This window comes from Microcebus murinus, chromosome 18 (genome assembly GCF_040939455.1).
Source record: "Microcebus murinus isolate Inina chromosome 18, M.murinus_Inina_mat1.0, whole genome shotgun sequence".
Lineage (NCBI taxonomy): Eukaryota > Metazoa > Chordata > Mammalia > Primates > Cheirogaleidae > Microcebus > Microcebus murinus.
The window spans coordinates 16,401,919-16,420,646 of record NC_134121.1 but is presented as its reverse complement, the minus strand read 5'-3'; the positions used below and the strand labels follow the sequence as shown (position 1 = coordinate 16,420,646).

Here is an 18,728-nt window from a genome sequence, read left to right as displayed (position 1 = left end):
CTGTACCCGGCTGACAAAATAGTTTTGACAGGTGCATAAATGTATATCTGATTGCTGCAGCTTACTGCTGAGTGATGATGTGTCAAACTAGGGAAGGATGGTTTTTGTATCTTAATGAAGAATATGTATTTCTATTCTTCCTCAAGTTGTCTTTAATTGATTTTTATACAGCATTATATGTATATTAACTTTTTTCCTAGTCTCATGGCAATCAAAATTATACTTTGGATTATGTTTACCTAATTTATATCTTAGCATTTATATATTGCCCCTGCCTTTGCATTATCAGCATGTGAATGGCATCAGGAGCTTTATTTGGACACATCGAAGAGATTTTGGAGGAGGAAAGGATAGGGGTAGATAACCAGGGAGTCCATCAACAGATAATATTTAGTGCACTTTTGTGCTGAGTAGCTGTGGTGAGGGGAGATTGGGTTGAGAAAAAGCCACGGTCCAAATCCCAAGGCAATTACATAGCAGGCTCATGACTTAGGACTTTCTGTTCAAAATTTGCCATCAACACCCAATTTAAAAGCATTGAATTATCAGTCTTAGGATGAACCTTTGTAAGCTGAGGTCATCTCAGTGGTGGAATTTCATAGTTTCTTAGTCCCTCTTTCTAACCTCCTCCCACACTAAAACTAGTTCCTTTTGTATCCCTTTGTACTTGTGCTTAAGAGTTTAAAAGAGAGACAGCACCTTTACTAAATTCGTTAAACTGAATTCATTTATCTAATGTTAAGTGAATTTATCAAACATTTCAGCCTATGAAAACACTTTTCTCATTACAAGAACCAGTCTAATTTTTGACATGGGTTCTGAGCAGAGAAAATCAGTGCAGCAGTGGCATAAATGTGCGGCTTAGGTATTACTGTGGAGTCTGCTAAGAAAAAACTGTGAAAGGAGGGGGAAGGGATTGCATAGACTTTTTTTTTCACCACCCCCCTACCACCTCCCCCCTCCTGCCCCCTGTATAGACTTTTGAGTTTTTAGAAATTAGATGTCTCCAGAGTTTGGGTAGAGGGTTTGGCTAAAATGGACTGTCTTGAGTGCAGAGTTTCTTCTCAGCCTCATGTTTTATCTTCAAAATCAACGCAGAGTTTCATTCTGTTCTAATGTATCTGTTTGTTTTACTATTAAAAACAACTTCATCTAGGGACTAATGGAGTCTTGATCTGGGTGCTGATTACACAAGTGTGTTCAGTTTGTGAAAATTCATTGAGCGATACAATTATAATATATGTATTTTTTGTTATGTATGCTATAATTCATTAGATAGTTTTTTATTTTTTTACTTTTAATTTTTAATTATGGGTACATAATAGTTATATATCCTTATAGGGTATATGTAATATTTTGATAGCAGCATACAATGTGAATTATCAAATCAGGGTAATTGGAGTATCTATCACCTCAGGCATTTAACATTTCTTTGTGTTAGGGACATTCAAATTCTACTTTTAGTTATTTTAAAGTACACCCTAATTTATTAATTATAATCACTTTGTTGTGCTATCAAAATTATTCACTTCAACTAACTATATTTTTGCATTCATTAACCATTCCCTCTTTATCCCCCCATTGTGTTACCCTTCTCATACTCTGGTAACTTATCATACTACTCTCTATCTCCATGAGATCAGTTGTTTTTATTTTTTATTTTTTTTTTTTGAGACAGAGTCTCACTCTGTTGCCCGGGCTAGAGTGCTGTGGCGCCTGCCTAGCTCACAGCAACCTCAAACTTCTGGGCTCAAGTGATCCTCCTGCCTCAGCCTCCCGAGTAGCTGGGACTACAGGCATGCGCCACTATGCCTGTCTAATTTTTTCCTATGTGTTTTTAGTTGGCCAATTAATTTCTTTCTATTTTTAGTAGAGACGAGGTCTTGCTCTTGCTCAGGCTGGTTTCGAACTCCTGAACTTCAGCGATCTGCCTGCCTTGGCCTCCCAGAGTTCTAGGTTTATAGGCATGAGCCACCACGCCCGGCCTGTACCACAATTTCTTTATCCATTCATCTTTTGATAGACACTTAGGTCGATTCCATGTCTTGGCTATTGTGAGTAGTGTTACAGTAAAGGTGGAAGAGCAGATGTCTTTTCAATATACTGAATTCCCATCCTTTGGATATATACCCAGCAGTAGGATTGCTGGGTCATATGGTAGTTCTATTTTCAGTTTTTTGAGGAACCTCCATACTGCTTTCCATAGTGGTTGCACTAATTTACATTCCCAACAACAGTGTACAAGGGTTCCCCTTTTTCCACATCCTTACCAGCATTCATTATTGCCTGTCTTTTTGATAAAAGCCATTTTAATTGGGATGAGGTAAAATCTCATTGTAGTTTTTATTTGCATTTCTCTGATGATTAATGATGTTGAGCATTTTTTCATATTTCTGTTGGCCATTTGAATGTCTTTTTCTGAGAAATGTCTTTTCAGATGCTTTGCCCATTTTTAAATCAGATTTGATTTTTTTCCTACCAAGTTGTTGGTAATCTTTATATAGTTTAGTTATGAATCCTAGATGGGTAGCTTACAAATGTTTTTTACCATTCTGTGGGTTGTCTCTTCACTTTGTTGATTGTTCCTTTCATTGTGCAGAAGCTTTTTAGCTTAACAGGATCTCATTTGTCCAATTTTGCTTTGGTTGCCTGTGCTTTGGGGGTATTGCTGAAGTCCTTGCCCAGACCAATGTCCTGAAGCATTTTCCCAATGTTTTCTTTTAGTAGTTTCATAGTTTTAGGTCTTAGATTTAAGTCTTTAATCCATTTTGGTTTTATTTTTGTATATGACAAGAGATAAAGGTCAGATTTCATTCTTCTGCATGTGGTTATTCAGTTATCCCAAGCACCATTTATTGAAGAGACTGTTATTTCCCCACTCTATGTTCTTGGCACCTTTGTTGAAGATAAGTTCACATAAGTTCATTATAGATGTGTGGATTTATTTCTGGGTTGTCTATTCTGTTCCATTGGTCTATGTATCTGTTTTTATGCCAGTACCATGCTGTTTTGGCTACTACAGCTCTGTAGTATAATTTGAAGTCAGGTAATGTGATTCTTCCAGTTTTATTCTTTTTCCTTAGGATGATTTTGACTATTTTAGGTCTTTTGTGATTCCATAGAAATTTTAGGATTATTTTTTCTGTTTCTGTGAAGAATGTCATTGGTATTTTGATGGGGATTGCGTTGAATCTGTAGATTGCTTTGGGTAGCATGGACATTTTAATGATATTGAGTCTTCCAATCCAAGAGCATGGAATATGTTTCCATTTTTTTTGTGTGTCCTCTTCAACTTATTTTATCAATGTCTTATAGTTTTCCCTTATAGTGATCTTTTACTTCTTTGGTTAAGTTTATTCCTAGATATTTTATTATTTGTAGCTATTGTAAATGGGATTACCTTCTTGGATTCTTTTTCTAGTACTTACTGTTGGCATATAGAAATGCTGCTAATTATTATATGTTGATTTTGTATCCTGCAACTTTACTGAATTTGTTTATCAGTTCTAATAGTTTTTTGGTGGAGTCTTTAGGTTTCTCTAGATATAAGATAGCATCTGCAAACAATATAATTTGACTTATTCCTTTCCAATTTGGATGCCCTTTATTTCTTTCTCTTGTCTGATTGCTCTAGCTAGAACTTCCAGTATTGTGTTGAATGATAGTGGTGAGAATGGGTACCCTTGTGTTGTTCTAGATCTTAGAGGAAAGGCTTTCAGTTTTTCCCCATTCAGTATGATACTAGCTGTGGGTCTGTCTCATATGACTTTTATCATGTTGAGGTAAGTTCCTTCTATATCCAGTTTTTTGAGAGTTTTTTAATCATGAAGGGATATTGAATTTTATCAAATGCTTTTTCAGCATCAATTCAAATGATCATATGGTTTTTGTCCTTCATTCTGTTGATATGATCAAACAAGGATACCTGTACCTTCTATGTATGCCCCCTGATCTTGTTGTGAGGACCAAATGAGATGATGTATGTGGAAGAACCTTATAAATTGGAAAATGCAGTTGGAAATTGTGGTAATGGGAGGGGTTTTATTGTCATTATCATTGTCTTATATAGCTTAGTATAAAATTAGTTATGCTTTTACTCTCTAATGCAATAAACTTTATTCCTAGCCTATATTCTATATGTAAAACTTCTTTAAAAACCTCTAATTAGTTATTTAAGTGCTTATTAGTTTCTAATGTTTGGATTGAAACAAATAATCATTATTCTAAGTCTTCTAAAATTCTGTTCAACTGAAGTGAAATAAATTCTTAGACTGAGATTGCTACTGGTTCATTTCTTTAAAACTTATTTAGATTTTTAAATGATTAAAGCTGAAAATATCAAATATGATTAAAGCTGAAGATTGTTAATAGCTGCTTTTAATTCAGCCAATTTGGATAGGCCACCAGACAGCGGATGTGGAAACTATTGTGGCTTCCCTAAAAAACCAACAATGGATTTTGTCTATTTAGGTTTTATAGACATATTTTCAGAGTCAAAGGAGGGCCTTGGTGTTCATGCGTCAATGATACTGCGCTTCCTGCATCGCAATCGGATCTCTAGCACGGTGATACCCTACCCGATGTTGGAGCACTGCAATAACATGTGCACCATGAGGTCTTCAGTTCTGAAGGAGTCTCTGGATCAACTAGTGCAAAAAGAAAAGGGTATGTGTTTGAGGGGCTCTCCTGAAAATACTCTGTCATCATTTCTAAATGTAGTGTTTATTAATGAAATGAGCCAATCCTTTTCCTTGCCTTTATTTCTGACAATATAGTAACCAGTTTGTAGCTTAAGAATGTGATCTTTCTCCTCCTTCCCTCCCTGCTTCCCTCCTTTCTTTACACAACTAATTTCTCATCTTTCACTTTTCTATTCAGGTGTGACTTTAGGGATGCCTTTCCTCTCCCCACCTTCTGGTCAACATCACTTTTGCAGGCTTAATGGTCTAAATAGCACTTTTTTTTTTTTTTCCAATTCCAACTGAACTCCAATAAATAGCACTTTCTGTTAGTTGAGCTTGTAGTGTTATTTATTTACTTGTATTTTGTAGGTCTTGTTTGCTTCCTTATTCTTAGCACCTGGAACTCTGTCTGTCACATAGTAGGAACTCAATGAGTATTTTTTGAATAAATGAGGGAAGCCACTACAGGCTCAATTATAATAACAAAAGTTGATGATGTGTATAAACAGGTCTGTGGAACATAATTGAGTCCAGAAATAGACCCAAGTACATATGGGAATACATTACCAGATAAAGTCAGTGTTATAATAGAAAGGTGAAGTGCAGCAAGTAGGGTTAGGGCAACTGGTTAGCCATTTGGAGAAAAAATAAAACTATATTCTTAACACATTCCATTCACTAAAATAAATTTCAGATGGATCAAACATTTCAAGTGAAAAAAGTGCTAAAAATAATAGAAGAAAATAATTCCACTTCGTAAAGTATGATACCACCTTTCTAAGCAAGGCATGAAACCCAGAATCTACAAAGGAAAGGATTAATAAATTAGATTGTATGGAAATATAAAGTTCTTTACAGCAAAAATATATCATAAGCAGAGTCAAAGAACATTCTAGGAAACAAAAATATACTTTGTAATATATTATTAATTGACTCACTCAATTGACTGACTAAATTTTTTAGTAAGTCTGCCCTTGGGCAATTACTTAACTCTCTGTTCCTTAGTTTCCTCATTTCTTTCTTTCTTTTTTTTTTTTTTTTTGAGACAGAGTCTCTCTTTGTTGCCCAGGCTAGAGTAAGTGGGGACTACAGGCATGTGCCACCATGCCCGGCTAATTTTTTCTATATATATTAGTTGGCCAATTAATTTCTTTCTATTTATAGTAGAGACAGGGTCTCGCTCTTGCTCAGGCTGGTTTTGAACTCCTGACCTCGAGCAGTCCTCCTGCCTCGGCCTCCCAGAGTGCTAGGATTATAGGCGTGAGCCACCATGCCCAGCTCAGTTTCCTCATTTCTAAAATGAATTAGTACATAGAGAATGAATAGAAGAGTACTCAGCTCACAATAAACACTCAAGTAAATATTAGCTATTGTATATATTTGTGTATATACATTAGATAATGTATATAAAATGTATGAATTGATAAGAAGACTAGTGACACTATAAAACATCGTTTTCTTCTCTTGGCATAGTTTTGCAAATATATAAGTAATTTAAATATTGCACTGTAATGAGATGCTGGGGCAATCCTTGGCCAATGTGTTCTTTGGAAGGAGATTTTAAGGAACATTATAATGTCTCTGGAGCCAAAGTGCCAGACATACTTCTGTTAAATATTTTAAATGACCTTTTTTTTTCCTTTGCAAAAGAGATGTCATATGATAAACTGGTTTCCCCTGCAGAAAGCCCTGGAGATTTAACTAGAAGCCCAGAGATGGATAAACTCAAGTCAGTAGCAAAGTGCTATGCTTATATAGAAACATCCTCCAACCCTACAGACGTCGACAAGATGACAAATGGAGAAACATCCTCCTACTGGCAGTCAGATGGCAGTGCCCGCTCGCACTGGATTCGGTGGGTGCTAGAATGCTTTTTTTATTTTTTAAAATGTTGGAATGTTTTCTACTTTTTTTCTTATCATTAGTAGCTATCTGTGAGACTGGTTTAAGAATCAAATCAAAGGAATCCTGTAAAATCATGTAACCTGGGTCATATATTCATAAACATAGTTAATTTCTTGACGTTTTAAAGGAGGAAATAGCATTTGACTAATATTTTATAGCACTGATTTTAATTTATTTTTTATTTTTTATTTTTTGAGACAGAGTCTCACTCTGTTTCCCGGGCTAGAGTGCCGTGGCAGCAGCCTAGCTCACAGCAACCTCAAACTCCTGGGGTTAGGCAATCCTGCCTCAGCCTCAGAGTAGCTGGGACTATAGGCATGCCGCACCATGCCCGGCTAATTTTTTCCATATATTTTAGTTGGCCAATTAATTTCTTTCTATTTTTAGTAGAGACGGGGTCTCACTCTTGATCAGGCTGGTTTCAAACTCCTAACCTTGAGCAGTCCGCCCTCCTCGGCCTCCCAGAGTGCTAGGATTACAGGTGTGAGCCACTGTGCCCGGCCAGTACTGATTTTTAGATGTTTTTTTTAAATAGTTTCTTGGGAAAATTAGTATCATAAGGGGCAAGTACTTTTTATATCACATGTGATTATGTTTTGTTTTTTGCCTTTTTCCTTATTTTAAATTTTTCCCCCTTTTCTGAGATTTGGCAGAAAAAGATCCTTTCTGTGTGTGTGTGTGTATATATATATATATATATTTTTTTTTTTGAGACAAAGTCTTACTCTGTTGCCTAAAGTGCCTAGGCTAGAGTGCCATGGCATCAGCCTAGCTCACAGCAACCTCAAACTTCTAGGCTCAAGCAATCCTCCTGCCTTAGCCTCCCGAGTAGCTGGGACTACAAGCATATGCCACCATGCCTGGCTAATTTTTTTCTATATATTTTTAGTTGTGCAGCTAATTTCTTTCTATTTTTAGTAGAGATGGGGTCTTGCTCTTGCCCAGGCTGGACTCAAACTCCTGAGCTCAAAAAATCCACCTGCCTCATCCTCCCAGAGTGCTAGGATTAGAGGCATGAGTCACCATGCCCAGGCCCTTTCTGTATATTTTTTAAATCTATTGTATGCAACTGAATTGGTCAGTTTAGGAGATGGAATGGGATAGTCAGGAATCCTGGAGTGGAATTGATAACAGTAAACTGTAGTATTTCTAGATGTTCTAAAGCTGCTATCAAAATTTTCACCTGTCCCCTGAGAAAATGGACTATTTCCAATTCGTAAAAATAGAAATAGTTGTCTTGTTTTCCCTTAGAGGGCACATTTGACCCTTAGCCATAAAATTTACAGATGAGGGAATATACTCAATTGTTTGCATGGAATTTATAATTTGCTTTGTGCTGGGGAAAAGGATTTTGTTAGAATGTTCATACAGTTATTTCCTGCTTATACCAGTGGCTTAAAAAGAGTGGTAAGATTAATCTTGAACTGAAATGTTTTTTAGAAGCAGGGGAGGGTCATGAGGACTTTGAAACTCATAACCAGCATTTCAAGTTAGTAGTTGTTAGGGAAATTAGTCTCTGGGTATATTAAATTTGATATCAAATAAGATCGTTGAGATGGGACTTGTGGACCCTGTCAGTTCTTGACCCATATAAACTTTTGTAGTTTCTGTCCTCTGTGTTTTCCAGTTTAAAAATGAAGCCAGATGTTGTGCTCAGGCACCTATCCATTGCAGTGGCTGCCACTGACCAGAGCTACATGCCCCAGCAGGTGACAGTGGCTGTGGGGAGGAATGCCAGCGATCTTCAGGAAGTCCGAGATGTGCACATCCCCAGCAATGTCACTGGCTACGTGACACTGCTGGAAAATGCCAACATCAGTCAGCCCTGTGAGTGACACAGAACTGAGGGAATGGCGAAGGGAGGAAGAGAAGTAATATTTTTTAGCAGGAGGACCTCTGAAGTGGAGAAGCTGTTAGGTTTTTTTTTTGAGATTTGATTTGTTCCTTAGGATATACACAAAAGTGATCATTATGTCATCTACTAAGTGTTTTTAAAAATTACAGAAAGGTAGGAAAACTTTTTTTTAGTTAAAAATCTTTTATTCCTTTTTTTAATTGAAAAAACAGAAAAATGTAGATAAAGAAAAATATTCAAAATCCTACTACTCTGGGATTTTCACTGTGACTACCTTGGTGTGGATCCTTCCAGACCTTTTCTTGTATTTGTGTGTGTGTGTGTGTGTGTGTGTGTGTGTGTGTGTGTGTGGTTTACTTTACATACATACATACACACACATATACACAAATTTTTTTTCTAAAAATTATAGTTGGATATATTATGTAAGTTTGTAACACAAAAGAAAAAATATAGTTGTATATATATTTTACATATATATACACATATCTTTTTATAAGAATGGTGATAGTCTATGTATGTTCTTTTATAATTTTTTTAGTGTGTTATCATATCATATTCACAAACACCTTTATTTAGTGTTGTAACAATATGCCTTAATTTTAACCCACCCCTTATTCTTGGACATTTAGGTGGTTTCCAGTTTTATACTATTGTAACCTTGCTTCACACATAGAATTTTGGAAATAATCACAATTCTGTGATTTCTTTCCAGGCTTATTTCATTCAGGGAGCCGGAATGCTTCATGTTTTGTCTCATTTCTTCTAATGCTTTCCTGGGCCAAAAGAAGTGTTCTTACTTTGCTCAAAGGAACTGAGTAGGGAGGTAGAGTCTTTGTGTCTCACCCCTAGGTGAAAAAGTAGTTAAGCTTGTGGAGTAGAAGCTTCCTGTCTCATACTGTGCTGGTCTTTTCTCTAAGTTATGTCCTTTTTAACTTCTCACCTCCTCCTCTTTGACCCAAATAAAAAATTGTGACATTTCTTAAAAGTGAGTCATGTCAGTGTCATCTATTTGGACTTGATTACTAACGAAAAAGAAATACAACTGCTTATGATCCAGCTACTATTGTATGATTCAATCCAAATTTCAGAACCCTAGGGAGAATTCTAGAAATGGTCTTATACCATGTATTCAATCAGGATTGTTAAAATACTCTCTAACTTTCAAGACTCATTGAGTTCCTAAGAAGTTTTGTGATGTAAAGGCTTAAGCCACCCTTAATTTTACACATTATTCTTATGATTTCTTAGATTTGTCAGTGCTTTTTGACAAGTTTATTATATACTAGTTCCATTGCACACATTATTTATTTCTGTCATCAAAATATATCTGTAGAATTTTCAGAATATCAATTACTATTTTGCCTTTAGTTGGAAGCCTAGCATTTGCTGAACTAAAGAAGTTAATCCAATACTGAATTTGTTGTTTGTGCTTGACAGATGTCCAGATTAACGTAAAGCGTTGTCTTAGCGATGGATGTGACACTAGAATACACGGTCTGAGAGCTGTTGGCTTTCAGAGAGTTAAGAAGGCTGGAGTCTCAGTCTCAGATGCTTCTGCAATATGGTATTGGTCTCTGCTGACATCTCTGGTGACGGCCTCCATGGAGACAAATCCTGCCTTTGTCCAGACAGTGCTGCACAATACTCAGTAAGTCACTTTCTCTATTTTCCAGCCCCTTCAAGATGCACTCATTCTTCTCTGATCCTTTAGGGAGTGTCACTGAGCAGCCTTCGATCATTGATCATCATGACTCGATCACCAGCTCAGCCCCTGGTGCCTTAGTGTTTCCTGTTTGTGCCCTTCACTCCATGCTGCTGCTCTCTTTGGCTGATGTTCTGACTCCACAGACTGTGAAGAAGCGCCCGTTCCACCTTCCTGCTCCTCCTCACACAGTTCATCTAAAGTCCTCCTTCATCAGCTTACTAAGCGGACCAGTCTTATGAGAGGGTCACTCATGCTGTGCCTGTTTCTTATCCGTTGGGGAAAAATTGCTCATGTTTGTATAGGACTTTATATTGGATAGAGCATTTTCAGATGCTTGCTGATGTTTTACCTGCTGACACTGAAATGTACCTGTGAAAACTATTTCCATTTTATAGATGAGGATATTGTGATCTTCCCTGAGGTCACACAACCAGTTAATGATGGATCAGTTTGAATCTAGTTATTTTTATTTATTGATTTATTTTTTTTGAGAGTCTCACTTTGTTTCTCAGGCTAGAGAGTGCCATGGCGTCAGCCTAGTTCACAGCAACCTCAAACTCCTGGGCTCAAACAATCCTACTGCCTCAGCCTGCCGAGTAGCTGGGACTACAGGCATGCACCACCATGCCCAGCTAATTTATATATATATATATATATATTAGTTGGCCAATTAATTTCTTTCTATTTATGGTAGAGATGGGGTCTTGCTCTTGCTCAAGCTGGTTTCGAACTCCTGACCTCGAGCTATCCGCCCGCCTCGGCCTCCCAGAGAGCTAGGATTACAGGCGTGAGCCACCATGCCCTGCAAGAATGGATGTATTTTAAAGTTTATAACCCTACTTAGTTGTACTCGTTCATCTGCAATGATATTTTCATATACTCCTGACTTTTTAATATCAGTGATCTAAAACTATTCTGTAATAAAAGATTTATTAGAAAAAAGATAAATGAGGAAAAGTAGGTAAGAAAATCAATATTTTTGGTTGGCTGGGCACAGTGGTTCACGCCTATAATCTCAGGAATTTCGGAGGCAAAGGCAGGAGCATCACTTGAACCCAGGAGGTGGAGGCCGTAGTGGGCTATGATTGATTGTGCCATTGCACTCCAGCCTGGGTGACAGAGCAAGACACTGTCTCTCTAAAAAAAAAGAGAATATTTTGAGACAAAAGTGTTTACTTATATCAGTGGAAATAAATTCAGTAAACGATACATGCTACTCAAGTGATCAGACCTCATCGATCAGCTGCGTCTGAGCATAGCCACCATGCTGGTACAGCCCAAAGATGGCTCATTAAGTAGATAGGAAAAGATACTAGAGCGGAGTAGAAGCTGACACAGTGTTAGCTTTGCCATGTTGTCTCTATTTTGAAATGCAGAAATAAAATTGTTTCCAGGATTCTCATTGCTGATATCATAAAGTGTCAATTGTAGAAATTTGAGTTATTTTTTGATACATTCAAGGCATACTCTCAAGTTTTTCATGGTATACCCACCCACTCATCTACCATACTCTCTGGCACATAGTAGGACTCAGTAATGATTTGTTTCATTAATTAGTTAGACGAATGCTAGTCCAGAGGAGGTAAATCTAAGGATTCAGAAAGATAAATATAAAAGGAGACAAAAGGGAAACATTAAACAGACATTAGGGTGGAAAGGCCAAGAAATACGACAGGAAGGGAGAAAGTGATGGATGCTGATCTGTTTAGGAGAAAACAAAATTCATGGTACGTCTTTAGATAACACAGATCTTAAAATCCTACATATAAAATAAATTTTCTGCGGAGCCGCAAGTTCTCTGCCTCTGGGGTCAGTTTTTCTAAGAACTCCAGGGTTTCTGTAGAGTATATATGTCTTTTGCTCATTCTACTTAAAATGAAGGCTGCATTCCCAAGAATTGAATAAGCTTTTATTCAACAGGGCAAAATGGAACTCCCAAGAGAAAGAAAAAATATGAAACTCTGTTAAACTACTTAGGACGGTGACTCTTGGGGAAAGGGGCTGGTTTATATTGTGTACCAGCTTCCTGGTGAGACCATTATCTATTTGTAAGAGGTTAACCAGCACAAACTTTAATAATTTATTTTTTTGTCTAATATTTGGCCTAGTTTTGTTCTGATTTCACATTTCACTCTTCTAGGAAGGCACTGCAGCACATGCCTCCACTTTCCCTCTCACCAGGATCTACAGATTTCTCCACTTTCCTGTCTCCCAATGTGCTGGAAGAAGTGGACAGTTTCCTCATAAGGATAACTAGGTAAAATCAAGGTTGATGAGGTGAACTTTCTATGGGGGATGGAGGGCGTATGTGTCTGTTAGGTCTTGTTTTTGAAAAAAAATTTTAATCTTTTTAAGATCACCACTAAACTTGGCTCATTCTTAGCAGCTGAGGAGAAAGAGACATAATAATTTAGCCATCTAAACTCCATTATCCAGAAATATCACTTGACCTCAAGAATTGGGGAATGTGGGAGAAATAGTCTTCCAATTTTGCAAGAATAAATGTCTGTATCAAAGTCCAAAATGCAAGGCCTCCCAGTTCACTCCTGTCCCCAGCCTGTGGCCCTCATTTAGAATCTGCCGTCCTTCACACACAGGTCTGGTAAACCTGATTATCTGTAGAATTGGGGAAGGGCACCTGGATAGCTTGATAAAAGGGGACTATTTAGTGTGGGGACACTCAGCTCTGCTTCAGTGAGCCCTGACCAGTCTCTGAGCCAATTTTAAAGGTTTAGTGTACTTTTAGACAATTTTAAAAGTTTCAGTGTAATGTGTTTAAATTAAAGGCAGAGGCCAGGTGCGGTGGCTCACACCTATAATTCTAGCACTCTGGGACGCTGAGGCAGGCGGATTGCCTGAGGTCAGGAGTTCGAAACCAGCTTGAGCAAGAGCGAGACCCGGTCTCTACTATAAATAGAAACAAATTAATTGGCCAACTAATATATATAGAAAAAATTAGCCAGGCATGGTGGCACATGCCTGTAGTCCCAGCTATTCGGGAGGCTGAGGCAGTAGGATTGCCCAGGAGTTTGAGGTTGCTGTGAGCTAGGCTGACGCCACAGCACTCACTCTAGCCTGGGCAACAAAGTGAGACTCTATCTCAAAAAAAATAAAAAATAAAAAAATAAATTAAAGGCAGAGAAGAGTGATGTGGAGTAGATCTAAAATGAAATTTTGGTACTTCAAGGCATAAACCCTCATCTCTCTTGCCAAACCAACTCATTACCCAGGGCTTCTTAATAGCAGAAGCCTATTGCAGCAGCTCAGTTATTTTTGGCTTATTAGTATTATTTAGTATTTAAAGATTAAAGGTTATAGAACTGAGGATTTAATTCCTTGATCTTCTGGGTTGATTTAGTTTTCCTTAGGTTATATTAAGGATTTTGAAAAAATATTTCTGTTAAACCTATAGAGAGCATATGGTATGTTAACATTACTTAGGGTAATCAATTACATGGGGTTTGAGTTACTTGTATTTTCTCATGTTTTTAAGAAGTAAAAAGTTTCCGCTCTTTGGTTATAGCTGCTGTTCTACCCCAGAGGTAGAACTGACTCTTCTGGCATTTGCACTAGCAAGAGGAAGTGTTACGAAAGTGATGAGCTCTCTGTGTACCATCACTGACCACTTGGACACACAGTACGATGCCTCATCCCTCATTTCGTCCATGGCATCAGTCAGACAGAACCTGCTCCTCAAATATGGTAAATGACCTGGGTGTGACAGAAATGCCAGCAGGGGACAAATCATAAAGCCATCCTCACCATGTGACCTCCTGGCATCTTCTTGTGTTTTGGGGGAGTTTATGGACTGGGTGGTTATACTAATTCCATGATTCCTGGATGAACATCTCTTCTGAGTATCAAACTTTGGGGTTGGTAGGAGGAAGAGGGATGTTGGTTCATTTATGGCAGTATGAGCAAAAGAGGACACTTGAGTGTCTACAAGGCTGCACTCCCAAGATTTACTGGGCATAATTGTGCAGGTTTGGTGGCCATTTGAGCACAACCATTTTTGGTGACATCCAGGAGTGTCTCATTGTGTAGGCTAAAAGAGTAGGAGTGTCTCAATGTGTAGGCAAAGAGTGGGGATGGGAGCCAGGATTGGGCTTTCTAATCCTTCTCAACACAGGAGCCCGTAAATGTACTCCCAGATGACTGCATTTGGCTTGTGAGGAGCAGCTTACTGGCCATCCTGGCCTCTAGTGCTAAAGTTTCTGTCCACTACATACAGTGTTACATCCATCTGCTTCAGGAGAGAGGCATTACTATGATATTTCTGCCGTGCTATTTGTATCGTTGTTTTAATATGACTTAGCAACTTATTTTATGTTTAATTTTTAAAGTCAGACAATTGATGTCTTATAAATCTAGTTCATCCCCCTCTAAATTTGGAAAGGTCTGTTTTTAGAGGGGTGGGGGACCCAAATGGCAGGGATAGGTAGTACCTGGAAGCTGAAGTGTACTTCAGAAAAGTTTGTGATTCAAATTAATAGTTGTTTGGGCAGGGGAGGAATGTGTAGGGGGAATGTACATTAATAGTAATGTTCTAGTTCTGGGTTATGTTGTAGACTAATGGGTGTTCCTTTTGTTATTAAAACAAAAGGAAAAAGTTTTCAGATCATCATAGCAAAAGTTTATCTTTATAATTTTTGAAACTTTGAAAATTTGTCTGGCGATGTTTTACACAAACAAGACCTAAAACATTATTTATGTATTTAAATGCAACACGATGAAGTTAAGTATTGGCTCCACAACAGTATCTTAGGAATCCCCCTCTCAAACATGTTAAGTCTATGGTATTAATCTGTATCTTATAATGTGCTTTGTTTCTAAACAGTGATTCTTCTAGAGACCTCTCCTTAGAATCACTCAGGGACATAAGCTCTCCTCTGTCTCTTTCAGGAAAGCACAGAGGGATGGTGTCAACTTTTGTCTAATATTACTGTTCTTTTTTAGCTCTTAACACATTACTGCCATGTGAGTTGTATTTAACTCAACCTAGTTTTGAGCTCAGGGCCTTGTAAAGCAAAACCTTACAGTTAGTTCATGAAAATCTTACTTGTTGTCCTTATTGTTATAATTAATATTGACAATTTAATTCTAAAAACATGGATTGCATCACATATAACTCACACACAGAAAACAATAAAAAATAACAAATTAGAGAGGATCATTTTGTTTTAATGAAACACCATGGCCCCAGGGAAAATTTTTTTTTCTAGTGTGGCAGTCGGTGTGTTAAATGGGTACTTTAGTCAGCGGTCTGGGTGGCCACAGGTACTCCATTTCCACTAACAGGCATACTAGTTTCTATTTTTCCATAGTGCTAGCGCTTAAGGCTCACTCTCTCTTTTTCTCTGATCAGGTAAACCTCTCCAGTTGACTCTTCAGGCATGTGATGTCAAAGGAAAAGAAGATAAGTCAGGACCTGAAAACCTCCTTGTTGAACCATGGACAAGAGACGGTATGTGGTGGGTCCATCCGTTTCTAGTGTGCTCAGTAGACAGCTGTGTGAAATCACACTATCGTCTTTGAAATTTTCAGGGTGTACAGTCTTCACTCAGGTCTTTTTTCAGTTGGCAGTGGTTCCCAAATAGTTTCTGTGGTTTAGTTGTAATCTTTCTAGGTGTCAGTGACCTGTAACAACTTACAAGTATTTGAGATCCTGAACGCTCTTCACAGTTTTGAAAAGCAAGGACTTGTCTTGGAATATAAAAAGTGACTGTTTTGATTGTTTTTTAAGTTTAGAATGTCTTTCTCTTGTGCCATCTTCAAGCATTAAGAAGCTCAGTGGATCAGTAACACTTCACTGCTGAAAACATAATTTAAGAAGAAGGGTATTTCCCAAGATCATTGATCTCGCATTTGAAGTGTCTGGGAGGGAGCCTCGCTCATTCCCTAGTGCTAGTGGAGTAATTGCTACTATGCGCTTCTGCTTTGCTGTGGGCTCTTTTCCTCATCCAGGGGGTTTGTGAATGTCTTCCTCATCCATCTTGCTGGCCACTTGGTTAGTGTCCTGGATGTGTCCCTTTTACACTCACTATCCTGCTCTGAATCTTACTGATCACTAAAGGAGGTGAAATGTTCCAGCAGTTATCAACCGTAGAAAGGGGTTGGCCCTGTGCTTTGGATTTGGTTTCCCCTGGGCTTTCCTCACAGCAGCGCAGTCCTCATACATTCTCAGCAGTTGCCTCTCATCTGTCCAGTGTCCTGTATTCATTCTTAACACCAATGAAGGAAAGACCCCTGGGGAAACATGATTTCTGAGTTGCACCTCCTCTCCTTGGTGGTCCTCTGAAGCAGTAGACTCTTGAACAAAATGGTTTTCCTACAGCCTTCCCTGAGCAACTCAGCCTTTGCAGAGGAGTTTCCTTCATTGCATCCATCTCCGGCCACACTGAGGTCATAGCAGGTTGCCGAGTCACCTGCCATCCAAAGTGGGTGGGCTTGGGAGGAGGCGGTGGCAGCTCTCTGCCCTGTTTTCCTCCCACTACCCAGGAAAGGCAAGACCACTCTGCTAGGGGCCCTCTGTGTTTGCCCTTCACACTCTGAAGAATTGGAACTTGTGTCTCTGGATCATGTAAGGCAGAATCTTTCTGACACCACTATTCTGAGTCTAAAAGCACCACAGCCTTTTCTGTAGCTGTCAAGAGTATTTGCCAGTTCTGTGCTCGTCTGATTTGAAGACTTTTGTTACTCTCTCTCTCTATCTTTTGCTTGCCCAGCTCTCCTTCTTGCCTTCTACCTCATTTAGATGCCTGGATTTTTAAAATCTAGCTTTAGTTTGTGGATTTGTTATTTTTGTTGTGGTTCTGAGAAGCACAAAGGTAGGATGTGAATGGGTGTGAGGAGGAACATTGAGTTCCTCCTGGTCACTCCTTTGACAGCCGTCACTGTCCATTTCTTGGAACTCAGGTTAGGTGTGGGTCTCTCTTGCTCCACTACAGACAGTCAGTCTGAAGAGACAGACAGGAGGAAAGTACTCACAGCCAAGATTGTTGGACCTTGAGGGTGATCTTTTTTCTTCCCACAGGAATTAAAGCTCTTTTTGCAGGCACACTTCAAGTCCCCCAACTGCAGGGAAGTACCAGGGGGACATGTGCCCACAGAATGCCCAGAGAACTTGAATGTAGACACTCTGAAGGGCTAATATTCGAGGTAGCCACTGTCATTTAGTCTGGTATTTTAAAGGAATACTGGATGCTGCCAATACATCTAAAGTGGTAGACTTATTAAATCCTTTAAATCTGTGATTGGTTTTCTTTCCCTGTCATTTTAAGAGAATAAATTTGGCAAGTGGAGGGCTAGGTATCAAAAGAGTTATAGATTTACAATATCTCAATTAAACATGCAAGCTGGTTTCTTACCCAGAAAAGGAAGCTCAAAGGTTTTATTTATTGTTTAAGGGTTTTTGTTTTGCCTTTTCGGAAAAAAAAGTAAATGTATTTGATGGCAATGTTATTTAAAAAGAATCTCATAGGCCGGGCGTGGTGGCTCACGCCTGTAATCCTAGCTCTCTGGGAGGCCGAGGAGGGCAGATCGTTTGAGCTCAGGAGTTTGAAACCAACCTGAGCAAGAGCGAGACCCCGTCTCTACTATAAATAGAAAGAAATTAATTGGTCAACTAATATATATAGAAAAAATTAGGCGGGCATGGTGGCGCATGCCTGTAGTCCCAGCTATTCGGGAGGCTGAGGCAGAAGGATCGCTTGAGCCCAGGAGATTGAGGTTGCTGTGAGCTAGGCTGACGCCATGGCACTCACTCTAGCCTGGGCAACAAAATGAGACTCTGTCTCAAAAAAATATATATATATAAAAAGAGTCTCACAAAACCAAAAGGTCTAGGTCAGGCACAGTGGCTCACGCCTATAATCCCAAGTGACAGAGCAAGACCCTATCTCTAAATAGATAGATAGATAGATAGATAGATAGATAGATAGATAGATAGATAGGTAGGTAGGTAGGTAGGTAGGTAGGTAGGTAGGTAGGTAGGTAGAAAGAAAGAAGACCTTGTCTGTAGATAGATAGATAGATTGACTGATTGTCTGATTCTGTTGACTTAAATTATTGTTTTAGCTGCTTTGAGACTAATTAAAATTGCTGATTTATCATTTAACTTCTAGGCAGTATTTCAGCCTTTATAATAGACTCCTTTAAATAGAGGCATCCAGATCTCTGGGGAAAGGTGATTAGTATTACTATTAGTGGAGTTGTGTGAATTTTTGCCAATGTGGTTTTAAAATTGTATACACAATTACTATGTAGAATAGAACCAGATCATATAATAGCTTCTTTCTATAAATTAGTAAAAGTTTCTTTGGATTTAATTTCTTAGTTTTGGTGATAAGTTTTATACATTATCTTATGGAAATTCAACTTCATAAATTTTTGTTTTATTGAACTCATAGTAATGAAATAGCATGAACTTGGTTCTAGTCTTTTCATTTTGATAGGCATAGTGGTTAAGAACAATTCTGAGTCTCAGAAAAAATAGTAATTTTATGCTGGCTTGAGCATATGCATGAGTTATGTTATTTACAGAAATTAAAAAGAGAAAGACACCTTGGGTCTAGCAGAA

General features: G+C 38.3%; 1 protein-coding gene across 2 annotated transcripts in view; it reads left to right on the top strand.

Moving 5' to 3' along the window:
* The window catches only part of ZZEF1 (zinc finger ZZ-type and EF-hand domain containing 1), a 122,792-nt gene that overhangs the window by 18,411 nt on the left and 85,653 nt on the right, over positions 1 to 18,728 (top strand). For both annotated transcript variants that reach the window (XM_075994227.1, XM_075994226.1), the window contains exons 3-9: positions 4,471 to 4,665; positions 6,366 to 6,537; positions 8,215 to 8,414; positions 9,883 to 10,093; positions 12,291 to 12,407; positions 13,674 to 13,852; positions 15,516 to 15,614. In XM_075994227.1, the coding sequence (XP_075850342.1) occupies positions 4,471 to 4,665; positions 6,366 to 6,537; positions 8,215 to 8,414; positions 9,883 to 10,093; positions 12,291 to 12,407; positions 13,674 to 13,852; positions 15,516 to 15,614 (1,173 nt within the window). The remainder of the gene's footprint in view (positions 1 to 4,470; positions 4,666 to 6,365; positions 6,538 to 8,214; positions 8,415 to 9,882; positions 10,094 to 12,290; positions 12,408 to 13,673; positions 13,853 to 15,515; positions 15,615 to 18,728) is intronic.